This window comes from Lutra lutra, chromosome 18 (genome assembly GCF_902655055.1).
Source record: "Lutra lutra chromosome 18, mLutLut1.2, whole genome shotgun sequence".
Taxonomy (NCBI): domain Eukaryota; kingdom Metazoa; phylum Chordata; class Mammalia; order Carnivora; family Mustelidae; genus Lutra; species Lutra lutra.
The window spans coordinates 33,569,228-33,596,309 of NC_062295.1; the positions used below are offsets into that span (position 1 = coordinate 33,569,228).

The window sequence follows — 27,082 nt, forward strand, 5'->3', positions numbered from 1 at the left end:
CGCGCCCTCGCGTCGCGGAAATCCTGCGGCGGCCGTGCTCGCGCTCAGAGCCTGCAGCGCGCGCATGAGGGAGAGCCGCCGCCCGACCGGCGCGCGCCCGGCCGGGGTCCCGAGCCCCCAGGGGAGCGGCAGCGCTTTCCCCTCCCAGCCGCCCCCGGAGAGCCGGCCGCGGCCGCGCCCGCGTCTCGCCGCGACCCCGACCACGACCCCGACGCAGAGAAGCGGCATGGAAGCCGAGGACCTGCAGGAGGACCTGACCTGCTCCATCTGCCTGGACTATTTCGAGGACCCGGTGTCCATCGAGTGCGGCCACAACTTCTGTCGCGGCTGCCTGCACCGCAGCTGGGGGCCGGGCGGCGGCTCGTTCCCCTGCCCCGAGTGCCGCCAGCCGTCGCCGTTCTCCGCGCTGCGGCCCAACTGGGCCCTGGCTCGGCTGACCGAGAGGACGCGGCGCCGGCGCCAGGGCCCCGTGCCCCCCGGCCAGTGCGGCCGCCACTGGGAAGCGCTGCGACTCTTCTGCGAGGACGACCAGCGGCCCGTGTGCTTGGTGTGCAGGGAGTCCCAGGAGCACCAGGGGCACACCATGGCGCCCATCGACGAGGCCTCCTGCAGCTACCGGGTGAGCGGGCCGTAGCGGGGCTGCAGCTCTTCCCGGGAAGGCTTACCGTTGACCTCATTCTCATCCAAGTACCCACGAGGTGGCTGCTGTTCCCCTTGAAAGTACAGCCCCCACCCCGCCTCCAGGTGCAAAGAAGCTAAGCATCGCATAGATCTCAGAGCTGGGCTTAAAACTGGGATGGGGAGGGTCTGCATAGAATTTTCAAGGTACAGGCTCCTGGCAGCTCCGAGTTTAAGACAGTCACACCGACAGGGTGTATGCCCGTGCTGTCCGATAGAAACAGGATGCGAGCCACGTATGTAATAAAACTTTCCTAATGGTACAAAGAAACAGGTGATGCTAATGGCTATGAAAAGTTATCAGTGAGATATTTTACTTTGGTTTTTCATAATAGGCCTTTGAAATCTGTGTTTACACGCACGGCACGTGTCAGTTGGGACCATCCACATTTGGGGTGCTCACCTGGCTAAGGGGGGCTGTATTGCACCGTGCAGGTGTATACCTACAGGTGTAACAGACAGCTGATGATTTGGGAAACGCCAGGCATGGAGTGATGAAGCTGGGATTTGTTCCCAGCTTCCTCCATCAGTTGGGGAAAATCACTTAACGTTTGAATTTGGAGATTATCTGTCCTACCTATTTTATGGGTTAAGGAGTTACCGTTGCATAAATCAGTTTATCGTACTCTGCTCCAGCTCCACTGTCTTCTTGCTTTTGTTTCAAGCCTGTTCTTTCTCTACCCCCACCTTCCATCCTTTACATCTTTTTAGCTTTTAGCTTGAAGACCTTCCTTGATCATCCTTTCCAGAGTAGTCCTACCCCCTTCTATGGTGTAACTCCAGTGGTCTCCAACAGAATTGGTTTCTAGTAAGTACTGGTTGAATACACGGGTTTAATGATACAAGTTAAAGTGTTTTATAAACTATAAAATGCCACACAGTTTTATCAATTTATTACAAACAGGAGATATGCAAAGTGGCAGTACAAAGTGTACGTCCACTCAGTACCTTAGTACTGTCTGCCAGGCATTGTTCTAGGATCTGGACATAAACGGATAAGAAAGACAGAGCCCTTGTCTTGTAGGGAACACAAGCACGCAGACCAAAAATTTCAGTGTGTGAGTGGATTATCCAAGTTTGTAAGAAGTACATAGCCTCGTCAGTGAGGAGTCAGTGGGGAGTCAGAAATGGTTTCACGGAGCTGAATGTGAACTCACTCTTGAAGGGTGAGTACAATAGGTAGGGAGGGGATATTCAGGCCAAGGGAACAGCATATTTCACGGTGTGGTGGCTTGAAATGGCATGTGATAATTGTCCGAGGACTGGAAGTTGCTCAGTACTTCTGGAATGTAGGGGGAGGAAGGGCGCTGGGAATTAGTGTTGAAGAACTGCTTGGTGTTGCCTTCCTGCCACCTTGTGGGCAGTTTCTGTTATTGCAGGGAACGAGTTTTCTAATGTTCCCAGAATTCCCGTTTTTATTCAGGGGCCCTAGTAAGATTCCAACTGTGGCAGGATTCCAAAAGACTTAGAGTCTTGGACTAGAACCAACGATATGGGATATTTCATGCATACTGGAATTGTTAAGGGCTTTTAAAAAATTGAAAAATTCTATTTAAAAGATGATTGTGTTTTCATTATTAAGTAAAAGTGAAAACTTGAAAAGAAATCTTGGTGCCATTCAAAACAGCTCTCTGATTAATACATCAGATTTGACAGTGATCACAAAGTAACAGTTATATCCTTGATAAAGGAATAAAATTACTGGAAATAGCTTCCGAAGTAGCAGGATTATATACCTATTTAAGTTAACAATTAAGGGTAGTAAATAGATTACATGTTAGACAACACTGTATTAGAAAGAAATCTGCACAGGTGAATTTGTGATGTAAAACCTAATTTCATCCCCCCCCCCCATTTTAATACGCAGTTTCCAAGCAAACATGAAAACTGGAAGAATTTTATAACACCAGTAGACCCTCATCTAGATTCTGCCATTAGCATTTTACTCTGGGTATTGCCTACCTATCCATCTTTTCTCTGAGTCCATCAATTCTTACTTCCTTTTGAAGCATTTAAAGTTTTGGTTTTTTTTTAAGATTTAGTTTTTTATTTGATAGATCACAAGGAGGTGGAGAGGCAGGCAGAGAGAGGGAGAGGAGGAAGCAGGCTCCCCGCTGAGCAGAGAGCCCGATGAGGGGCTTGATCCCAGGACACTGGGATCATGACCTGAGCCACCCAGGCGCCCCAGAGGCATTTAAAGTTAATTGCAAACTTCCTCCTACACTTTCACTTGCATATATCAATCACAGTTAACATGTGTTTGTGGTATTTTTTGAAGTTACATTTAATACAATTAAATACACACATCTTTAGTGCACATTTGCTGAGCTTTGACAAATGCATGCCCCTGGGCACCCCAAATCCTTCTCAAGATAAGCAACATTCTCAGGGCTCCTGATGGGTTCAGTCAGTGGAGCCCGTGTCTCTTGATCTCAGATTTGCAAGTTCAAGCCCCAGACTGGGTGTGGAGATTACTTAAAAATAAAATCTTAAAAAAAAAAAAGTAACAGTATCATCACCCCAGAAGCTCCGCCACCCACCTTCTCAGTTAATCTCTGCTCCCTCCCTTTACCCGACCACTGTTCTAATTTTTTTCCACTGAACATGACTTTTGCCTGTTCTGGAACTTCACATAAATGGAATCATATAGTATGTACTCCTCTCTACAGGCTCCTTTTGCTCAGCGTATCTTGGGATTCACCCATTTTGTGCGCATCAGTAGCCCGTTTCTTTTTACTGCTGCATCGTATTCTGTTCTGTGACTGTAGCGCAGTTTACGCATCTTTCTCTCCCTGCGTACCTAGGCTGTGTCCAGTTTTTGGCTTTTAGGACTAGAACTGATGTATCTCGTACAGGTGTTTTTGTGGACGCACACCTAGGAGTAGAACCGCTGGGCCTGGGATTGATGGGTCTTTAGTCTGATGCCAGACCTATGCCTAGAGCTGCTGTTGCCCGTGACACGGCCACCCGAGTCCTGTGAGAGCCCTGGGTGCACCACAGCCTCGCCAGCTTTGGGGCCGTCACTCTTTCCAGTGACCTCGCTTTGTTTTAGCCATTGTTATTTGTAAATGATCAGAAGACAAGTGATACCTCCTAGTTTTCATGCTTCTCCTAGGGAAGAATTAAAAAAACCTTGTCATGCTTATTTCTGAGTTCTGTTCATTTCTTTTTCTTTTAGCTTTTTACTTTGACATGCATTCACTCTTCCGGAAGCTGCCCTAGGCCAGCCACTCTGCGGCATTTGCAGTCCGCCAGGTTTTATTTACATTCTCTATTGCTTTGGTGTCGAAGAAGCCATCCTTTCTTGGTTTTTCACTGGCCACCACTCAGCTTCTTGGCAGGATTTTCATCCTCTACACCTCCCTTAAGTGCAGTCGTTCCCAGTTCCAGCAGGGACCCCCTTCTTGATAGACTCTTACTGGGGGATTTTATTCACGCCCTGATGTCACCTGCTGCCAGTGCTCTACCCCCCACAATCTGTTTCTGCAGCTCAGATCTCTCTCTCTCTTTTTTTTTTAAGATTTTATTTATTTATTTATTTGACAGAGAGAGTGAGAGATCATAAGTAGGCAGAGCAGCAGGCAGAGATAGAGGGGGAAGCAGGCTCCCCGCTGAACAGAGAGCCTGATGCGGGGCTCGATCCCAGGACCCTGAGATCATGACCTGAGCCGAAGGCAGAGGCTTAATCCACTGAGCCATTCAGGCGCCCCTCTCTCTTTTTTTTTTAAGATTTTATTTATTTATTTGACAGACAGAGATCACAAGTAGGCAGAGAGGCAGGCAAGAGAGAGAGGAGGAAGCAGGCTCCCTGCAAAGCAGAGCCCAATGCGGGGCTCGATCCCAGGACCCTGGGATCATGACCTGAGCCAAAGGCAGAGGCTTTAACCCACTGAGCCACCCAGGCGCCCCCCCGCCTTTTTAAAAAGATTTTATTTATTTGAGAGAGAGAGCATATGAGGGTGGGGGGAGAAGCAGCCTCCTCCTCTGAACAGGGAGCCTGATGTGGGCTTAATAATCCCAGGACCTTGGGATCATGACCTGAGCCCAAGGCAGTCGCTTAAACGGCTAAGCCACCCCGGTGCCCTGTAGATCTCTTTCTTGACCCTTAGCTGCTAACTAACTATACCCATTGGGATATCCCCCACACAGCTCAAACTCAAATTTTCAAGTCAAATATGATTTCCCACATTTTGTTTACATACCGCTCATTTCCCTATGTTTCCTAATTTGGTAAATAGCTTACAGTCCTTCTAGGTGTCAAGCCAGAAACCACAGGCTAAATCTGGACTCCTTCCTCCTGTAGACATTTGGCTACCAGTTCCTGTTGGTTTTCCTTTTTTTTTTTTTTTAAGATTTTATTCATTTATTTGACAGAGAGAGAGAGATCACAAGTAAGCAGAGAGGCAGGCAGAGGGAGAGAGAGGGACGCAGGCTCCCTGCTGAGCAGAGATTCCCGATGTGGGGCTTGATCCCAGGACCCTGAGACCACGATCGGAGCTGAAGGCAGAGGCTTAACCCACTGAACCACCCAGGTGCACCCTGCCCCCCCCTTTAAAAGATTTTATTTATTTGAGAGAGGGAGTGAGAGCATGATGGGGTTGGAGGATGGGCAGCAGAGGGAGAAGCCGACTGCCCGCTGAGCAGGGAGCCCAATGCAGGGCTTGAAATAGGGATTTCGGGACTCCAGGATCATGACCTGAACTGAAGGCAGATGCCAAACCCACTGAGCCACCCGGGCCCTCCACCTGCCGGTTTTCCTCTTGTGTGTGTATCTCTAACCTGCCTGCTGCTGTCTGAGGTCACGTTTGACCTTCTGCTACCAGGTGCTGCCCCTCCACAGACCACACTGTTAATGCCGATTGACTCCTTTTATTTTTCTAACAGGTCATTCAGATATAAATGTATGTATTTATAAAGATTTTATTTATTTATTTATTTGACAGAGACAGCACAAGCAGGGGAGCAGCAGGCAGAGGGAGAAGCAGGCTCCCCAGTGAGCAAGGAGCCTGATATGGGACTTGATCCCTGGAACCTGGGATCATGACCTGAGCCAAAGGTAGCGGCTTAACCAACTGAGCCACCCAGGCACCTCATCATTCAGGTTTTTAAATTACAAAATTGTACATGCCTCATGTAGAAAATCAAGCAAAACAGAAATTTATGAAATTTTTAGTCCCTTCGCCCCAATTTCCAAGACATTTCTATTCCACAGAAATAACCAGTGTTGGTAATACTTAGGTATATATTCTTCCAGCCTTTCCTTCTATTTAAATACTAACATACACCTAGGGGTACCTGGGTGGCTCAGTTGGTTGAGCATCGGCTCTTGATTTCATTTCAAGTCCTGGTCTCGGGGTGATGGGATTGGGCCTGGTGGAGGGCTCTGCGCTCAGCAGGGTGGCTGCCTGCTGTTCTCTGCCTCTGCTCCTCGCCTTGCTCAGGCGTTACCACTCTCCCTAAAGTAAATAAAACACACATAAATACATTCGTATTTTTTCTTTTCAAAACAAAATTATACAATACTATTGTCTAACAGCTTAGTTTTTTTTAACTTAACTATGTCAGTATATCAAGAGCTACCTGAGATTGGCATTAGAGTAGCAAAACACCATAATTTATTTAATAATTCCCCGTTGATGGATAATGAATCATGCTGCAGAGAACAGTACTATACCTATTAATACATATTATTTTTGCCAGCGCTTCATCACACAGGTTATTGGAAGTAGGCTTATGCATTTTAAATGATTCTCAATCCTTTCCGTTGCCCTTCACAAAGATGGCGCCTTTCTTTTGTTTGTTTTTTGGTCTTTTTGTTGCATGAGCATTGATTAATTAATTGATTTTTTTAAATTACTAACGGTGTACTAGATGTTGGCCAACTAAACGGACGATGGCACCTTTTTAAAAAAAATCTGTCACCACTGCGGTATCAGAGGCTTCCCTTGTCAATATTAGGTATTTATTAATCCTTTATTTAATAATTTTCATTTTTTGCCAACCCAATAGGCAGACTCTGTATAGTGACTCTTACAGTGTTGTGAAGGTTTTAGCCCAGAATACTTTTTATGCCTAGGTCTGTAGCTGTCCTGAACATTTTCTCAATCTTGTTCCCTGTTTGTATTAGGTGGCTTTTAGCTTTTGAACAGGCAGGGTGCTGGCAGAGAGGAGGATTTCTCTGATATGCGTTTCTGCCAGCAGGAAAAGCTGCTTAAGGCCCAGTGCAGTCTGAAGGACAAGATGAAGAAAGCCATGTATTTTCAGGACATCGAGGTGAAGAATGCCACTGAGTGGAAGGTAACAGCAGAAGCCGTGGGGGCACTTCTCGTCCCGGAGGCCCCTTGGTGGTATTGGGAAGAGTTGTCAGGCTCCTTGCCGATGAGGTGACAGAACAGGTTACAGGCTCTCTACTGACCTGTGGTTTCGGGGGATGGGACTTTCACATGCTTTATCCCCATGTCTCTAAGGTAGTGCCCCTCTGCTTCCCACTTTTTCCTAACTATATTCCTAGGTCGTTGCTGGTTTGGGCCCACAGCATCATGGAAAGTAAACGGGCTTTGCTTTGAGAGAGAATCATTTAGTTGGGAGGCGCGATGCGCTCTGCTGCACATCCAAAGGTTTAACAACACTACACTGTCGGTGTCCTGGAGGCTGAACTAAATACTAAATGTGAAAGTGTATTCTCGTTTAAAGGGCATACGCACAAGGCGTTGCCATCAGTGGGAGAGACTCCCGTGTTAGGAAACATGAACTCATACTCTACAGGCTAGTGCAGAGATGCCACGTCGTTGTAGAACTAGATGAGCAGAAGTCTTGGGGGTGTGGGCTGGGCAGGAGCTCTCTGGGGGCGGAGATCAGGATGGGAGCCCCATGGGCTGTGGGGGAGTCTGAGCACATCTCCTGTGCCTCTAGGAGAAGATGAAGAATCAGCGGGTGAGACTGAGCGCCGAGTTTGCAAAGCTGCACCTCTTTCTGGAGGAGGAAGAGCAGCTGTTTCTTCAGAGACTAAGCGAAGAAGAAGAAGAGATGAAGAAGAAGCAGAATGAGAACACGTTAAAGCTTCATCAGAAAATCACATCCCTGAAGCAGCTAATCCTGGAGGTCAGGGAGAAGAGCGAGAGCTCAACCCTCGAGCTGCTCCAGGTGAGGCTGGCCGGAGGGGTCCCGAGCTCCGCTGGTCTTCAGAGTTACGGGCCTTTCCTGGGGAGTGGGTGTCGGAGAAGAAATGTTTTCTCTCCGTTGGTGATTATGTTACTACTATCATCAAAGAACCGAAGATTCACCTTTCAAGGGTTATGACTGTGAAAGTCCGGTGTGCTGAGCTCAGGTATTATGAGACACCTGGGTTCACTGGGGCCCACGATTTGTCTAGGATCTGAAGCACATCTAAGACTTTTCCATTCATCGTATTTGTCCATTTGTAATTCTTTGTTAGAGTAGTAAAACAAAGCACACCTAAAAATCACAAAATAGATAACTGTCTAGGCAGTTTTTAAGATAAATTTATCTTTTTTTTTACTAATTTATTATTATTTTTGGAAGATTTTATTTATTTATTAGAGAGCACAAGCAGGCAGAGTGGCAGGCAGAGGGAGAGAAGAAGCAGGCTCCCCACTGAGCAGGGAGCCCGGCAAAGGGCTGGATCTCAGGATCTGGGGATCATGACCTGAGCTGAGGGCAGATGCTTAACTGACTGAGCCACTCAGGCGCCCTCTAACTAATTTTTAATCATTACAATTATAACTTGATAAGAACTTTGCTCTTAGCCCCAGATTTTGATTGATAACATTCATTTAAATAATTTATAATATCCAGCAACTTTTAAAAGGTGACAATTCTAATTCCTTAGCACTTAGGAGTGTCTGGCTGGGTCAGTCAGCAGAGCATGTGGTCTTGATCCTAGGGTTGAGTTCAAGCCCCACATTGGGCATGGAGCCTCCTAAAGAAAAAGAAGTTAAAAAAAAAAAGTAATTCATTAGTCTTTAGATTTGGGACTTCTAAGCCAGTTTATTAGCAGTAGTCCTTTACCTTTGTATCCTCATCAGGTAAATGTCCTTCTAGCTCTTTCAGTTTTTGGGTAGGATCTAACATTTGAGACGGTCTCTTTTTTTCTGCTGGGATGATTCGCCTTTGGTCTTAGAGCCCTCAGAACCTCTCTTTCTTCCGTATGTGACCGAAGAGGAAAGAACTATTGAAGAGGTCCTTCAATCTGTGATTAATTTTTTTTTTTTTTAAAGATTTTATTTATTTGTCAGAGAGAGAGAGAGAGAGAAAGTGCCCAAGGGGCTTGATCCCAGGACTCTGAGCTGAAGGCAGAGAGGCTTTTTCTGCATCATTTGAGAGGACCATGTGGTTCTTCTCTCTTCTCTTACTGATTTGTTCTATCACACTGATTGATTTGCGAATGTTGAACCATCTTGCAACCCAGGGATGAATCCCACCTGGTCATGGTGGATAATCTTTTTAATGTGCTGTTGGATCCTATTTGCTAGGATCTTGTTGAGAATCTTTGTATCCATATTCATCAGTGTTATTGGTCTGAAATTCTCCTTTTTGGTGGGGTCTTTGCCTGGTTTGGAGATCAGGGTAAGGCTGGCTTCATAAAAAGAGTCTGGAAGTTTTCCTTCTGCTTTAATTTTTTGAAACAGCTTCAGGAGAATAGGTGTTATTTCTTCTTTGAAAGTTTGGTAGAATTCCCCAGAGAATCCATCAGGTCCTGGGCTCTTGTTTTTTGGGAGGTTTTTGATCACTGCTTCAATCTTAACCAATTGAGCCACCCAGACGCCCCACTTTATTTTTTTTTTTTCTTATCAAGAGACAGCATTCTCTTCTACCTTTAAGGAAGAGAGACATAGCAACCCACTCACCAGTTACTTTCAGCAGGAAATTGCTAGCAGGGTGTTACATGCCATATAAGTGTAATGATTTCTGAGAATTGTCTAGAACTTTCTCAAAGTGCTGGTTACATATCCAAATTTGTACTTTAGCAGAATCTTTGAAATAACACATTTAAATAGTTTTTTTTCAATATAGATTTAATATCTGCTCAGAATCTGAAACCTCAAAGGTACACATGAATCAGCAGAAGGCTTACAAAAAAGTCTATCAGCCAAAATAAGGGCAAGGGTAGGGAAATGTTTCAAGAACATAGAACTGGATCATAGTATCTCAGGGCCTAAGAGAACTTATTTTACTGATGTGTTCACCTCTCCATTTTTTCCTTTATTCCTTCATTTTTAGCCTTTAAGTCACTTCCATTCTTGGAACTATAGACACATTAAAAAAAAAGAACTATAGCAACATCAAAAAAATACTGTTGTTCCTAAATTTTACCTCTTACTTGAATGTGTTCTTGCACAATACACAGTATTGCTTTGGTTTATGTGTTTTTAATTTATTCGTTGATTTAATCTTACTGCATTCTGCCCCTTGCTTTTTTCCTTAGGCACTCACTATGTCTTTAAGATCCATTCCTATTGCCGTATGTACGTTGGACCCATGTGTCCATCCACCACATTTTGCCATTCCTTCTTCCAGTGATGGAAATCCAGGTTCTTCTAACACCATTACCACTACCGTTAACGCTTCAATGACATCATTAACATCTGCTCTTCCAATTTTTATAATTGTTATTTTCTTTTTTTTTTAAAAGATTTTATTTATTTATTTGACAGACAGAGATCACAAGTAGGCAGAGAGGCAGACAGAGAGAGAGGGGGAGGCAGGCTTCCCGAGGAGCAGAGAGCCTGATGCAGGGCTCGATCCCAGGACCTCATGACCTGAGCTGAACACAGAGGCTTAACCCACTGAGCCACCCAGGTGCCCCTATAATTTTTTTTTTCTTAATTAGTTCTTGGGGTTGCTCTGTAGCTCTGGTTCTTTCTCATCCTCCGGAGCTGGCATGCTTAGCCCATCTACACTGACCCTTTCTTTTACTGGTAAATGTTTTTAAGGTCTACTTTCCCCTATAAGTATTACTGTGTCCATGGATTCAGACGGCATCATTTTTAATACAGTGCAATACAATAAATCATAAACTTGACAGATTATCACCAAGGGACCCATCTATAGAAATACCAGCCAAATGAATGATAGGACGAGTAGCCTCGGGCCAGGGTGCTAAACACCCCCCGCATGGCCCCGTCAACACCCCTTTCCTTTTCTGCGAGGCTGTTCTTCCTCTGGACTTCTCATGCAGTTTTGTCTTGCCTGTTTTTGAATAAGAGTCTTCAGTACCTGCTGCTTTTTCCTGACATCATGTTGTGTGACTAACCCACGTCATTGTAGATGGCTGTTTGTCCATCACTGTGGAGCACTTCCCAGCCTGGAGAGATCTTGCTCCCCCACGGGCAGTGTTGGAGACGTTTTTGGTTGTCACAGCTCGGGGGTGGCTTTTACTGTCACAGAAAAGCAGTTAGGAACGTGGTCCACCTTTCTGTCCGTTGTGTGTCTGTGAAAGCAGTTCCTGGTCACAGGGCAGATGTTGGTTCATCTTCCAAACCATTTCCCAGAGTGCTTGCACCAGTTGCCATGGTTCCCGGCAGTGAGAGTGAGCCCGTGGCCCTGTCCACTCGGCCCTACTTCGCACTGTCGGGTCTTCCATGTCAGCCGTCCCAGATGCAATAGCGTGTTAGCTCAGGCCCTCAGTCAGCACCCCTGCGCTCCGCTCCAACGGTAGCTGCCTTCCCCTACTGACCAATGAGGTTGAGTACTTTTTCATGTGGCGATTAACCATTTTGATACTTCTTTTTTCTAAGGCTTTCTTAAGGTATCATGTACATATCTTATAATTCACCCATTTGAGGTGTACTTTTTTGTAGCTAAGTAAGTGATTTTACCAAGTTGTGGAAGTCTTGGTTGTGGAACTGGACTTACCGAAGTCCAGTTCTAGAGCATTTCCATCTCCCCAATAAGACCACGTGGTACTTGTTTATAGCTGATCTCTGTTGCTGTTTCCAGCCTCAGACAGTCTGCTTTCTGACTCTAGATTTCCATTTCTAAGTATTTCTGTAGACAGAGTCATATAGTCTGTGATCTTTTGTGTATGGAATCTTTCATTTATACTGTTTCTGAGGCTCATTCATGTTGTAGCATTCGTTAGTATTGTATTTATATTCCTCTTTTTATTCCCGAATAGTATTTCACTATAAAATATGTCACATTTTGTGGATTGGCTCATGAACTGATGCACATTTGGGTTTTTCCACCTTTTGGCTATAGTGAATGATGCTAATGTGAACAGTCACCCGCCCCTCTTCGTCTGGACATACACTTTCGTTTCTCTTGGGTGGACAGTAGGAGCGGAATTGCCGGGCTGTATCGTATATTTAATTTGTTAGAAACTGCCAAACTATTTTCCAAAGAGGCTGACCATTTTGTATCCTCACCACATTCTCACCAACACTTGTTACTGTCTGTGGGTGAAAGAGAATGGATGGAGAAGTAGGCAAAAAGCCAGGAGAGAGTTTGTGTCGAAGTGCCAAAGGAAGAAGAGTAGGGTTTCAAGAAAGGGATTGGTTACCATTGTCAAACAGCGCAGAGGGGTCCTGCGATGAAAAAGACACTGTGTGTTCAGTCCATTGGGTTTGGCAGCATGAGGTCACTCGTGACATAAGCAAGCGTGACTGACATAAAACACCTGCTCACAGAGTTGAGTACCAGATCATGGGAGGAGGGGACGTAACTTGCTTATGTTTTTCTTCTCTTCACAGAATCCAAAAGATCTGTTGACCAGGTATGAGCTTTTTCACGGGGCCCTGAATGGAGGGGAAACAGGCCTGGGCTCCAGAGAGCAGTCTGGGCACACCTGAGAGTTGGTGGAGGAGGAATTCCACCGCTCGCTTTCGCAAGGGGGAATGGGCACGTGGTCTAAGCTTTGGGCTGGGAACCCTCAGTGGGAGTTGGGGACCTTGGCTGCCTGAGTTGCCTCCTAAGAAGAGCAGCCTTCTCTGCTTTCCTTAGGAGTGAGAACCAGGATGTGGACTATTCCCCTGAAGTTTTAATGTTGAAGAATGTGTGCCAGATTCCAATGATGAAGGAAATGCTGAAGCGATTCCAAGGTAAGCAAGGTTGCATCTTCCAGAAATCTTTAATATAAGAGAATAAGCACTGAGAAGAGTCTAGAAAAGAAAGAGGAAATAGAACATAGGGCCAGCAGGAGGGTCAGGAAAAATGATGATAACTAGAATACCTGGGTATATGCTTCATTCAGGAAACATTCACTTAATGTAAACCATGAGTTATTAGCTGCTAGCAATACAGAAAGAAAAAGACCTATTTCTAAGAGTGTAAGTAAACTAGAGAGAGAGACTCCTATCGTTTGCTGTAACATAGTGGGATCTCCCGTTTTTCATGGTACGAGTAAGATACCATGGGAGGTCGGAGAAAGAGCTCTGTTGGGGATGAAGTAGGGAAGTTTTCACACAAAGGTGACATTGTTCTGGGATTTGAGGGATGAATAGGAGTTTGCCAAGTGGAAAATGGAGGTATACTCATGTAAGCAGAGGGCGCAGCAAGAGCTAAGCTGTGGAGAGAACGGAGGAAGGGTATCCAAAGTGACTAAACTATAAGGTACATTGTGGGGAAAGGCAGGAGCTGAGGTGGAGACGGTGAGTGTAGGAGAGTCTGAAGATAAGGTGACTGGATCTCCGGGGACATGCTGAGGCTTGTCGGTGTTGTAAACACGACACATGTGTTCTCTCGTGCACATCACTGATGAGGAACCCTGTGGTGGTAGCTGTCTACTAAGATGAAGTAATGGGGACTGGATTTCCGCTTCGGCCTGAAACTTAGCTAGCTGAAAAAACTAAAACAAGACAGACACAGCACCTGAAGTAACCGTTTTCCCAACCCTGGATGTCAGGCAGGCAGTACAGAACAAGGAAAGGCGAAACAGATGAGGTGAGCTCTGGGATGGCTCCATCCTCCAGCCTGACGAGCTTCCGGGCCATCGCAGGGGGCGGGGAGGGTCGTGGAGGCGGAGCCAGGTGGAAGAGTGGGTTGAGTCCAAGGAGGACAAAGCTGGGAGAGCTTGGAGAGCACTGGCCAGAGTACTCGCGAGGAGAGAGCCATCCAGGGGGCAGTGATCTACAGAGGTGGCCCCTGAGTATTTAGCAGAATATTGACCAGCAGATACTTGTGAAAAACCACCTTAGGCTGAGGAAGGACGTTTCCAAAATGATTAGAAGGAACAGTTCCTAGTGCTCCCACAGAGCCCAAACAATGCCCATTCCTAGCAGCCTGACTAGAAAACTCCTAATTCCTGGGAAAATATTGCCTCATTAGTGGACCCACCTTATAAATCATGAACACCAGCTCTGAAAGGATCAAATTATTTCCAGGTAACTGCATCCCAGGACAAAGCGCAAGAAGATTTTAAAAAATGAGTACCTGATGTCCGACATCCAGTCACAATGTCTGACATCCAATCAAAGGTTACCAGGCATGCAAAAAGGTCGGAAAGTATGACACATGATGAGAATAATTGATTGAAACTGACCCAGGATTGACCCAGATGTTAGAATAAGCACAGAAGGACTTTAATCAGCTATCCTATAAGAGGTATTTGGAGATGTGGAAGATCTAAAAAAAGTCCCAGATCAAACCTCTGGAGGTAAAACTACAGTGATGGAGAGGAACCCCCTGGTTGGGATTAATAGAAAAAAAGATGATTGAATTTGAAGGTGCACCAGTGGAAGCTACAAAACAAACGAGGAAAAAAAACCTTAAAATGTGAAAAGAGCCTTGGTGAGCTGGGGGACAATCTCATGCAGGCTTATGGGTGGTAAGTGGGATCCTTGAGGAGATGAGTAGGATGGGGATGAGACAGGGAAAATATCTGAACGAATAATGGCCCCAGGGCCCTAGGGTGGCTCATTCAGTTATATGGTTGCCTTCAGCTCAGATCATGATCTCAGGGTCCTGGGATCAAGCCCTATGTTGGGCTCCCTCCTCAGCGGGGAGTCTGTTTTTCTCTCTGCTCCTCCCGGTTCCACTCCTTTTTTTCCCCCTCTCTCTCTCAAATAAATAAAATCTTAAAAAAGTCTCCAAATTTTCCAAATTTGGTGAAGACCATAAGTCCACAGATTAAATAAGGTTGATAAGCCCTCAGCACAAGAAATATGAGGGGAACTACACCAAAACCAGGGTAAAGAGAACATTTTTGATGCAAGAAGAGGAAAAGGACATGTTAAATGGAAAAAAAAAAGATGATGTCCCAGTCCTCTGAATTTACCAAACATATAAGAAATAAATATCCATTCTACATGAACTCTTAACAAAACACTAAAGAGGGAACAATGCCCAATTCAGTCTACACGGTCTGCATTATCATGATACCCAAATCAGACAGACATTGCAAGAGAAAAGGGCTATAGATCAGTGTCCTTCATGGACACAGAAGAATTCTGAAGGTAATTTTAGCAAATTGAACTTAACAACATATTTATAGATAAATCATCATAACTGAATGGGTTTTACTCTAGAAAAGCAGGTTAGTTTAACATTTGAAAAACCAGTGTAATTTATATTAGCAAACTAAAAAAAGGAAACCTATATGATCACTTCAGTAGATGCAGAAAAAGCATTTGTTAAAACCTAATATCCATTCCTGATTTAAAAAATTCTGGGTGTTACTACTGGGTATTTACCCTAAAGACACGTAGTGATCCGAAGGGGCACGTGCACCCGAATGTTTATAGCAGCAATGTCCACAATAGCCAAACTATGGAAAGAACCTAGATGTCCATTAACAGATGAATGGATAAAGAAGAGGTGGTATATATATACAATGGAATACTATGCAGCCATCAAAAGAAATGAAATCTTGCCATTTGCGACGATGTGGATGGAACTAGAGGGTATTATGCTTAGCGAAATAAGTCAGTCGGAGAAATACAAGTATCATATGATCTCCCTGATATGAGGAAGTGGAGATGCAACTTGGGAAGTTTGGGGGGTAGGAAAAGAATAAATGAAACAAGATGGGATCGGGAGGGAGACAAACCACAAGAGACTTGTAATCTCACAAAACAAACAGGGTTGCTGGGGGGAAAGTGGTCAGGAGAGGGTGGTGGGGTTATGGACATTGGGGAGGGTACGTGCTATGGTGAGTGCTGTGAAGTGTGTAAATCTGGCGATTCACAGACCTGTACCCCTGGGGCTAATAATACATTATATGTTTATAAAAAAATTAAAAAAATTCTGGGTGTTATATGTAAATAGTGAATTGTTGGACACTCCATCAGAAACTAATGATGTACTATATGTTGGCTAACTGAACATAATAAAAAAAATATGGCTTGGCAAACTAGAGAGACATGGAGAGTCTGGGTGGAAGAGGATTGGGAGGTCGGGAGGGAGGTCAGAGAGACCGTTAAAGTGGGGGGTGCTAGAGGTCTGAGTGAAGACGGTGGCAGTGAGATAGAGAAGAGGCAGAGAATCTGAGTGCTATTTCAGAGGCTGGAGTTGATAGGACTTGTGACGAATAACCTGTTCAGGGTCAGAGAGAAATAGGAGTCAGATAACCTTAAGATTTGAAGGGTGTGAGTGTTCGAGTAGAGGTAGCGCCCTTGCTGCTCAGAGAACACAGAGGACAAGAAGATGTCTGCATGGGAAGGGGTAGGAGTCCCAAGAGGATGGAAGGGGACTTTGAACTGTCAGGGGCCCCTTGGAGATGCCCAGTGAACAATTGGAACGAGTGAAGAGAAAACTTGTTAACAGTGTCACCTCTGTGTCCCAGTGCAAAGCACCAGCCAGTCCGCCATCTTGGTCTGGTCCTGATTCAGCAAGTCAGAATCTGGTCATGTTTCTCCCAGTTTGATGCTGATTGTGAAGACTTGGGGCCAAGAACTAACGAGCTCCCTGTTTTTAGGTCTTAGTCATTTGGAGCAGAATGGAAATGAAGATTTCACCGTGCTAAGGCCACACTGGGGCCTGCCAGGCCCGGCCAAGGATGAGTTGAGAGACACTGGGGGGGTCTCATCGCTAACATTTCTTGTCTGGAGATGCACACCACTGAAGCTGGGAAAGAGGGGCGCTTCCTGGAGGAGGGCTGGTGGGAAGCTGTCACGTTTTAAATGGCCACTCTCATTTTCTCTGCAGTGGCTGTAAGTGTTGCTGAAGACACGGCTCATCCCAAGCTCGTCTTCTCCCAGGACGGGCGATTCGTGAAAAATGGAGCATCAGCCAATTCTTGGCCCTTGTTTTCCTCAGCCTGGAACTACGTTAGCGGATGGAGGAATTCTCAGAGGAACGCACCGTTCGTGGGCAGATTTCAGCACTTACCCTGTGTTTTGGGAAAAAACGTTTTCACTTCAGGGAAACATTACTGGGAAGTTGAGAGCCGAGATAGCCTGGAGATAGCTGTGGGGGTGTGCCGGGAGGACGTCTTGGGGCTCGCCGATGCTTCAGAAATGTGCCCCCATGGGGGCATCTGGGCTATCTCCTGGGGTTCTGCTGGCTGTCAGCCCCTGACAGGCTCTCCTGGAAGCCCTACCAAGCAGGAGCCCGCTCTTCACCGGGTGGGTGTTTTCCTAGACTTTGGGGCCAGGGACATCTCTTTCTATAGTGTTGTAGATGGCGCACATCTGCACACCTTCTCCTGTCCAGTCTCCCGCCTCCGGCCATTTTTTTGGTTGAGTCCATTAGCGTCTTTAGTCATCCCGGCAGTGACGGGTGGGAAATGAGCCTCTTCTTCCCCTGCCCCAGGAATCTCCCCCTGTACCCCAGCCTAGGGACAGGCATCCCTTGGCCCTATTCTCTCATTTCCTGTACACTGGCCCAGGGGCACATCCGTCCTGTCTGCTCGGATTTCAGTTTCATGTTCTGTTCCGCTCCTTGCGTGAGCTCTGCACACACCGGGATGGCGGACCCCATGGGCTGCCTTTCCAACAGCCACTTGCTCCATTCCCCACCTTCTCTTCTGGTTCTTCCTGACGGAACTGTTGGCTGAGCACCATCCCTGGGCTTCAAGAGAGGCAGCCCCCTGTGAGGCAGTGCTGGCCAGTGAGCTGGAATGAGACATTCCAGGTGATTCTGGGGAAAGATTCTGTAGCTTTAAAAAAGGTGTTTGAGGAGACACAGCCCCTCTTCTGATGTTAGCAGCTGTCTAGGAACTGAGGAGAGCACAGTGACAGTGCAGAGGAGGAAGAAACATGGTCTTTGTTGGCATCGTTGGGCTGTTGGAATTTCCTTAATCTGAAACTTCTTCTTATGGGAGATGATTGCTCCCTTATCGTGTAAGGAAATTAAGGTTGTCTTTTGGTATAGGATTGTCTCACTCTCCCTGAAACTGGACAACTTTGTAGACTTCATTTCTGTTCAGTCATATAATTCTTCTTCTGTCCCGGAAGTACTGATACTGCTTACTTTTCTGGATCAGAAAGTTGAGGACATCTTCCCTTACTCTGCCTGTACGGTTACTCCTCTTCACCTGACCGTGTCTGTGCCCTCACTATGTTCATTTTGTCACCTGTCTGTCAGATTCTTACATTGTTTATGCAACGAATTAATGTCACACCTAAAATAGGGGGAGACACTTGCTAAGGGCTCAGACTCAGACTGTGCCGCTGGCCTCTTCGGTAACTCTTTCCTGCGACTCCTGCAGAAGCTTGGTGGGACAGGGAAATTAAAATCCTCTTCCTAGGGGCGCCTGGGTGGCTCAGTGGTTAAAGCCTCTGCCTTCGGCTCAGGTCATGATCTCAGGGTCCTGGGATCTAGTCCTGCATGGGGCTCTCTGCTCAGCAGGGAGCCTGCCTCCTCCTCCTGTCTCTCTCTCTGCCTGCCTCTCTGCCTACTTGTGATCTGTCTGTCAAATAAATTTAGAAAAAAAAAAAAAAAATCCTCTTCCTACAAGTAGGAAAACAGAACTTTGGAGTAACTCAGTAAAGTTTAGCTGGCAGATGGGAGTGTTGGGATTAAATCCAGATCTGAGCTAAAACCCTGTGCTCTTTTCCATGTTTATTTGTAAGCATTTATTGAATACTGACTATAGGTCAGTATCGCCTTTGTTACACATTTTTATCTGTCTATACACTTTCCCCCATTTTACCTTCTTTAAATTATAAGCCTTCAGCAGATTGTAACAGGTGCTGAGTGATTATTATAAAAATAATGGTGGGCGTCTGGGTGGCTCAGTTGTTAAGGATCTGCCTTTGGCTCAGGTCATGATCTCAGGGTCCTGGGATTGAGTCCTGCGTCGGGCTCCCTGCTTGGTGGGAAGACTGCTTCTCCCTCTCCCACTCCCCCACTTGTATTCCCTCTGGCTGTATCTCTGTCTCTGAAATAAATAAAGTCTTTAAAAAAATAAAAAGTAAAGATTGTTTCTCTCCGGCACTTGTAACAGAAAATTTGGAACATACAAAAAGTGTGAAGAAGCTGAAAATTATTGATAATCTCACCACTCCTAACACTGTAATGGATTTCCTCCCAGATTTTCAGTAAATTTTCTGGTAGTGATTGAATTGGGCTTCTCACAAAACTTGCAGCACTTTCCCTGACGCCTCCTCCTCTCTTATGTCCTTGCCCATCCTGACTTGTCTTCCTCTTCAGCCTCAGCAACCCCCTCATTCAGTGATCTCTGCTGAATCCTCCTTCACTTTCCAAGGTACTTGCTGTCAGGAGTTGAATTGTGTCCTCCCAAAAGATATGATGAAGTCCTACCTGTGGCTACGATCTTACTTGGAAATCAAGATAAGGTCATTAGGGAGGGCCCAAATCCAATATGACTGGCACCCTGATAATTACAGAGGGCGATCTGTGGGTGTGCGCAGAAATGCCGTGTGAGGACACAGAGGGAAGATGGCTGTGGGAGAGACCGGGGTGAGGTTCCACAAGCCACCGGAGGCTGCTAGAAGTTGGAGAAAGCAAGGAAGAACCCTTCCCTAGAAGCTTCCAAAGGAGCATGGCCCCGCCAACACCTTGATTTTTAGACTTCTAGCCTCTAGAACCGTGAGACAATAAACGTGTCATGTCAAGCCACCTGGTTTGTGGTTTGTTACAGAGCCTTAGGAAACCAGTACCCTCGCCCTTCAGGACTTCTTACAGTATCTGGCATACTCATTCCCAGTCCCTGGGAAACCCATCACTACCTTTCTCCTCTGGGGCTGAGTCAGGTTGACTGGTTCCGTTAGAAAGTCTTGCCCTCTGACTTCAGGTGGGCTTTTAAGCTGCTTGGTGAACCAACTTCTTAATTTTTTCATCCCTTGACTTCCTTTCACATCCCTGGCAGTGATTCCAAACCATTTCCTCCTTTCTCAAGGCTTCATGAGCCCACCTTCATATTATGGTGGGGAGGCAAACTTTGCTTCTACCAGTTTTAGGTTTTCAGCTGGGGCTCTAACAAAAAGTCAGATTAATAAGGGAAAAACAGCTTATTAACACATACAGCACACACCATGCAGGAAAAAACCCCAAAATGAAGAGTTCCTTAAAGTGGAGGCTTAGAATTCTGGCTTACATAATATTTTTTAACAAAGAACAGTACACTTGTGGAGAAGTGAGAGGACAACGGAAAAACAGTCTTAGCCTGCAAAAGGGTGGCAGAGTTTGACAAGGTAAATGCAGGTGAGAAAACAAATGGAGTAAATGTTTGCAGATTCCTTGTTGGCGTGCTCTCCAGTAAAGGAATTGATATCCTGCCTTTTGGCAGGAAAGGAGGAGCTTTTCCTGGGTTTGTTGCTCTTAATCGCCTTTAGCTCAAAATGATTTTTATGCCAGAGAGACCTATTTTGGGCTGACACATCCTGGCTTCCTTCATTATTATTAAAGAACTTGCATCTTTTACTGAGAAAAATACTCTCTTTCTCTACCTATTTAATAAATTTTTTTTTCTCCTCTTAGGTGTCTTGATATTGGCCCCTCTCAGGTATGGGATGGGAGACAGGTATCATATTTACTAAAAGTGGAATAAACTCTTACGATGCTTCTGATGTACAAACAGGATTGAGAATGAACTCGTAGTAGTTTTCAACGTTACCTAGGGATTTCTCTGAGTCTTTACCACGTTAATATGTTATGACTTACACAGGATTTCTCAAGCTTACTCACCATGGAAACTAGCTCAGGGAGCAGCAACTGAGACTTTCCAGAAGACAATTTGGCAATGACTATCCTACACTTTTCTCCAGATGATTTTGGCCTTCTTTCAAACTACACTTGCACTGTATAAAATTGGTGTTTGTTTATTTTTTTGATATTTTTTGTAATTGTATTTTTTTCAGTGTTCCAAGATTCATTGTTTATGCACCATACCCAGTGCTCCACGCAATACATGCTACCCACTTAATGAGGTTATTAATATAGTTGAGTTTAAATCTACCAACTTGCTTGTTTTAAATTTCCCCCTTTTGGTTTTTCTCTATTACTCTTCTTGTGCTTTCTTTTGAGCTAATAAAATATTTAAAATTTTTGTTTTATTTTACCTTTTGGGTCTCCTTAGAGCGATACTTCTATTAAAAAATAAAAGGCTTTACATTTGATGTTTTGGTCAATTGTTCTTCAACAGGGGTGGCAAGAATACAGAATAAGGAAGTTATAGGCTCTTCAATAAGTGGTTTTTGGGAAATTAGACTCTTACACACAAAAAAAACTTAAAATGGTTGAAAGAATTAAATGTAAGATCTGGAGCTGTAAAACACCTAGAAGAAAACATAGAGGAAGAATCTTGATATTGGCCTTGGCAATGATTTCTTAGTTATGACACCAAAGGCACAGGCAGCAAAAGCAAAACAAAAACAAAAACAAAAAAACCCAAAATACCCCCCCCCCAAAAAACCCAAATGGGATTACGTAGAACTAAAATGTTGCACAGCAAAGCAAATAATCAAAAAATGAAAAGGCAACCTATGGAATGGGAAAAAATACTTGCAAACCATGATCTGATAAATAGTAACAAAAATATATAAGGAATTTCTACCATTCAATACCAAAAATCAAATAACCCTATTAAAAAATGGCAAAGGGTCTGGGTCTAGACATTTTCCCAAAGAAGACATACAAATGGCCAACAGGTACATGGGAAAAGCTCTCCAATGACTAATCATCAGGAAAATCAAATTGAAACTGCAATGAGATATTGCCTCACATTTATTTGGATGGCTATTATCAAGAAAGCAAAAGATTACAGGAAACAGTATGGAGGTTCCTGAAAAAATTAAAAATAGAACTACCATATGAGCTAAAATTCCCACTTCTAACTATATACCCCAAAGACTTGAAATCAGTATCTTAGATATCTGCATTCCCATTGCAGCATTAATCACAACAACTAAATCATGGAAGCAAAGCTAATGTCCATCAGATCATGGATAGCATGATGAGTGGATAAAGAAACTGTGATATGTATATACAATGGAATATTATTCGTCTTTAAAAAAAAGTTTTTTTTAAGAGAGGGAGAGAGAGAATCCTAAGCAGGCTCCATGCCCAGTGCAGAACCTGACATGGGACTTGATCCCATGACCCTGAGGTCATGACCTCAGTCAAAATCAAGAGTTGGACACCTAACTGACTGAGCTACCCAGGCACCCCACGGTCCTGCCATTTTTGACAACATGGATGAATCTGGAGGATAGCTAAGTAAAAGAAGTCAGACACAAAATGACAAATGTTACATGATATCACACACATTTAAAGAATCTAAGCTAGTCAAACTCATAGAAGCACAGATTAGAGTGGTGGTTGCAATGAACAGGGTAGGGGGAGAAATGGGGAAGTATTAGTTAAAGGGCATAAAGTTTCAGTTATAAAAGAAGAATAAGAGGCACCTGGGTGGCTCAGTGGGTTAAAGCCTCTGCCTTCAGCTCAGGTCATGATCCCAGGGTCCTGGGATTGAGCCCTGCATCAGGCTCTCTGGTCAGCAGGGAGCCTGTTTCCTCCTCTCTCTCTCTCTGCCTGCCTCTCTGCCTACTTGTGATCTCTGTCTGTCAAATAAATAAATAAAATCTTTAAAAAGAAAAAAAAAGAAGTCCTAGAGTTATGCTGTATAGCATAGGTCCTATAGTTAAAAATACTGTATTGTATACTTAATAATTTGCTAAGAGTGAGATCTTATGCTGTGTTCTTATCACAAAAAAATAATAAGGAAGGCAGGAGGAAATTTTGGAGGTGATGGGTATGTTTATGGCATCAAATATAGTGATGGTTTCATGTACATGCATTTATCTCCAAACTCATCAAGCTTTATTCATTAAATACATACACCTCTTTGTATGTCAGTCAAACCTCAATAAAGTGGTTTGAACACAACAAAATATCTACTTATTTCTCTTCTGATTTCTCCTTTGATATGCATGAGAGTTGTGCTATTTAGTTAATATTTGAGGTTTTTCTGGAAATGTTTGATTTCTAATTATGATCTGAAAAAATACTTTGTATGACTTAAATTCTTTAAAAATTTACTGATGCTTTTATTATGGCCCAGAATATCATCTGTCTTGGTGAATGTTCTGTGTGCACTTGGAAGAGGTGTATTATTATTTGTTGAGTGGGGTGTTCTACAAGGGTCAGTCAGGTCTATTTAGATCATAGTGTTTTTATTATTTCCTCAAATACTTTTTCTATCCCTTCTCTCTCTGCTCTTTCAGGACTCCAGTTATATGTATACTAGGCTGTTTAAGGTTGTTAAGCTCAGAGATGCTCTGCTCATTGATTTTTTAGTTTAGACTTTTTTCTGTCTCATTTCATTTTGGATAGCTTTTATTGCTATGTCTTCATACACCAGTATTTCCTTTTGCAATGTCCAATTTGCTGCTAATTATTCTGAATTATTTTTCATTAAAGACATTGTAGCTTTCATTACTAGAAATGTGTGTGTGTGTGTGTGTGTGTGTGTGTATGTGTGTGTTTGTGTTTTATCTTTCTTGTCTCTACTAACATGCCTCATCTTTCCTTTAGCGTTTTGAACAGAATACAGTTGTAGTAAGTGCAGGTCTTTGCTAGTTCTGTCTGATCTAAACAACATAGTCAATAAGATACTTCAGATTGGTATATTGAATATCAGTTCTGGGTTGGTTTCAAGTCACAGATTTTTCTATTTATTATGGGTAATGTTTTCCTGTTTCTTTTCATGGTTTCTAATTTTTCATTGGGTGCTAGACATTGTGAATTTTACCTTGTTGTGCCCTGGATATTTTTGTATTCCTACCAATATTTTTGAGCTTTATTCTGGAATGCAGTTAGGGTATTGGGAATTGAATCCTTTTGGGTCTTGCTTTTTGGGATTTTCTAGGCAGAACCATAGCAGGGTGTAGTCTATGCCTAATTATTCCTCAAGAGCCTTCAGCATATTACACCAATACTTTGAAACTAGTTTTCTGGTTTGGCGGTGGGAACAGGCACTACTTCTGGCCTGGCCCAGGTCCAAGTACTGTTCCAAACTTTAGGAAGTTGCATCAAACACAAATGCTGGTCAATATTCTGCTAAATATCCAAGGGAAAGCTCCTCCACATCCCTGGGTTTCACTCTCTGTGCAGTTTTTCTCTCTTTAGCATACTCTGCTCTAAAACTCCAGTAAGTTTGGAATTTTCAGATTATCAACTCTTCTCTTCTTAGCTCAGGGGGTTGGCTTGGTTCCACTGGTTTCTTCCAGCACTGAAGCCTGAAACTCTCAAGGAAGGGATCACTGTCCTTTTTAATTTTTAAAAAAGATTTTGTTTTTGAGAGAGTGAGCACGAGTGGGGGAGGGAGGGACAGAGGGAGAAGCAGACTCTCCATTGAGCAACGAACCCAATGTGGGACTTGATCCCAGAATCCTGCGATCATGACTCGAGCCAAAGGCAGATGCTTAACTGACTGAGCCACCCAGGTGCCCTCACTGTCCTTTTTTTACAAACCTGATGTCCATTGTCTTAAATTGTGGTTTCATACATTTTGTGCAGTTTTTTTTTTTAGTTATTTCAGGCAGAAGGGAAAATCTCACGCATGTCAATCCATCTTCAGAAGCAGAAGTCCCTACAAGTATATTTTAATCAACTAGAAAAGGATTTTTTTTATGCTTGAACCATCTCTTTTCCTCTTGTTCTGATTCTGTTTTCACTAGACAACAGGTTTTACATAACTGGTTTTCTTGAGGACCTTAATACTTGTCATATTCTAACTAAATCGTGTAACTTGAATATGTAATATACATTATCACAAAGTAATACAGCTGTATGAGCAGAGAAATTCAAACAGATACGTTCAATTTCTGGCTTTTTTCCTAACCACTCTTGGTAATGTGGTTCTATGAAATTATTTGTGGTCATAAAACTCAAATCCCGTTTTAGGTGCTGAGAATACATCAGTGAAGGAAACAGACAAATCACTGTCCTCATAGAGCTGACACTCATTATTCTCATGGATAATAAGAGCACTCATCATGCAACAGGAACCATGACACTATTTCGATGTGTTTTAGACGTTTAACTTACTGAATTCTCATAAAACTCTGTGAAGTATAGATTATTTTCACCATCATTTTCCAAGAGGAAATAAGGACAGCTGCTGAAGAAACTTGCCTGAGAAATAGCCAGTAAGTAGTAGAACTGGGATTTGAACTCAGGGTCTCTGGCCCTATAATCCTCTGCTTAATCATTGTATCATACAGGTTCTCTCAGGAGACTGATGTGTGAGATCTTCTTGTGTTGGTTAAGTATTTCTCTTTTCTTTAGTCTTGATTTATGTCTTTGTCCCCCTAATCTTTCTTAGACCGAGAGGTGGATTAAAGTTTTCCTCCTCCAGCAACTCTCTATATCTCCTTGTATTTCCTATAATTTTCTTTATTAAGTGTTGTTGCTTACATTCTGTAACTGCTGTATTTTCTTTTTATTTTTAAAGATTTTATGTATTTATTTGACAGACAGAGATCACAAGTAGGCAGAGAGGCAGGCAGAGAGAGAGGAGGAAGCAGGGTCCCTGCTGAGAAGAGAGCCTGATGTGGGGCTCGATCCCAGGACCCTGGGATCATGACCTGAGCTGAAGGCAGAGTCTTTAACCCACTGAGCCACTGAGGCACCCCTAACTGCTGTATTTTCATTACAGATTGCACCCATTTTTACAGCCTTTTACAGATTAAAATTTTGATGTTGTATATACTTCAGAGAATGCCCTTTAACATTACAGTATTTTCTTTGTCTTTCATGCTTTTGGAGTTGGATTCTAATTTTTCAGATGGTAAGATCAAAATCCTTAGTTTTTAAACTTCTCATTTAGAGTTACATTAAAAAAAATATTGCGTAGAGTTCAGTTTTGCTTTATGACCTAATTTGAAAATCCATTTGTGTGAAAAACTGGGGAAGTTGGTTTGCATTTATTCATAGCCCAGCTATCTTTGTCCTGAATTCTGTCACATTGTATTCATGTTTTCTGCTCTTATTTTTAAAAATCTTTATATATATATATATATATATATATATCTACATTTTTTTGTTTTAGTTCTGAAATTTTAGAAAGTTGCATATTTTTGTCCTAGTAGTTTCTCTCATTAATAATTTTACATGATACCCTTAAAACTTTATTTTAAAAGGCAGTTTTTTTTAGTCTTCTATTGTGAGAGTCCCTTAGCTCAACTCCTACATTAAATAAATCATCAGGTTATATTAATGGCACCCTCCTAAAATACCATGAAATTATTTCCCACTACAATCTTAGTCTGAAGCACTATTGTTTCTCCTTGAGATAGAACAACAGCCTCATATATGGCCTCCCGGCTTCTGTCCTTATCCCTTACGCATCATCTAGTGTGAAGTTTAAAACATGTTAAATTTTGGGGCGCCTGAGTGGCTCAGGGGATTAAGCCGCTGCCTTCGGCTCAGGTCATGATCTCAGTGTCCTGGGCTCGAGCCCCGCATCGAGCGAGCCCCGCATCGAGCGAGCCCCGCATCGAGCGAGCCCCGCATCGAGCGAGCCCCGCATCGAGCGAGCCCCGCATCGAGCGAGCCCCGCATCGAGCGAGCCCCGCATCGAGCGAGCCCCGCATCGAGCGAGCCCCGCATCGAGCGAGCCCCGCATCGAGCGAGCCCCGCATCGAGCGAGCCCCGCATCGAGCGAGCCCCGCATCGAGCGAGCCCCGCATCGCCCGCATCGGGCTCTTTGCTCAGCAGGGAGCCCGATTCTCTGTCTGACTCTCTGCCTACTTGTGATCTCTCTCTCTCTCTCTGTCAAATTAAAAAAAAAAACAACAAACAAACATGTTAAGTTTTATCTTGCTACTCCTTTGTTTAGAGGCTTTTTAAAAACTCTGAATAAAATCTTCAAGGTCTTGCTTTTTCTCTTTTTGTACTCATGCATACTTCCCTGATGTCATTTCCTACCTCTGTCTCCTCACTGTAGCTCCTGTCACTTTGGCTCCCTTTCAGCTCCTCAAATACGCCATGAATTGTTTCAGCTCATGGATTTTACAAGTCTTGGCTTTTATCTGGACCTCTT

General features: G+C 43.9%; 1 protein-coding gene and 1 long non-coding RNA gene across 2 annotated transcripts in view; one reads left to right on the forward strand and one right to left on the reverse strand.

The window, feature by feature from the left end:
* TRIM4 (tripartite motif containing 4) lies at window positions 1-18,316 on the forward strand. The gene is made up of 6 exons (XM_047713501.1): window positions 1-619; window positions 6,880-6,975; window positions 7,591-7,821; window positions 12,390-12,412; window positions 12,640-12,737; window positions 16,780-18,316. Exons 1-6 carry the CDS (start codon window positions 65-67, stop codon window positions 17,361-17,363), a joined length of 1,587 nt encoding a protein of 528 aa, XP_047569457.1. The 5' UTR covers window positions 1-64; the 3' UTR covers window positions 17,364-18,316.
* Window positions 5,779-27,082, reverse strand: part of LOC125090653 (uncharacterized) — a 27,646-nt gene continuing 6,342 nt past the window's right edge. The window contains exons 2-3 of the long non-coding RNA XR_007124408.1: window positions 5,974-6,134; window positions 5,779-5,938 (exon numbers count right to left, since the gene is read on the reverse strand). This is a non-coding gene — a long non-coding RNA (uncharacterized LOC125090653). The remainder of the gene's footprint in view (window positions 5,939-5,973; window positions 6,135-27,082) is intronic.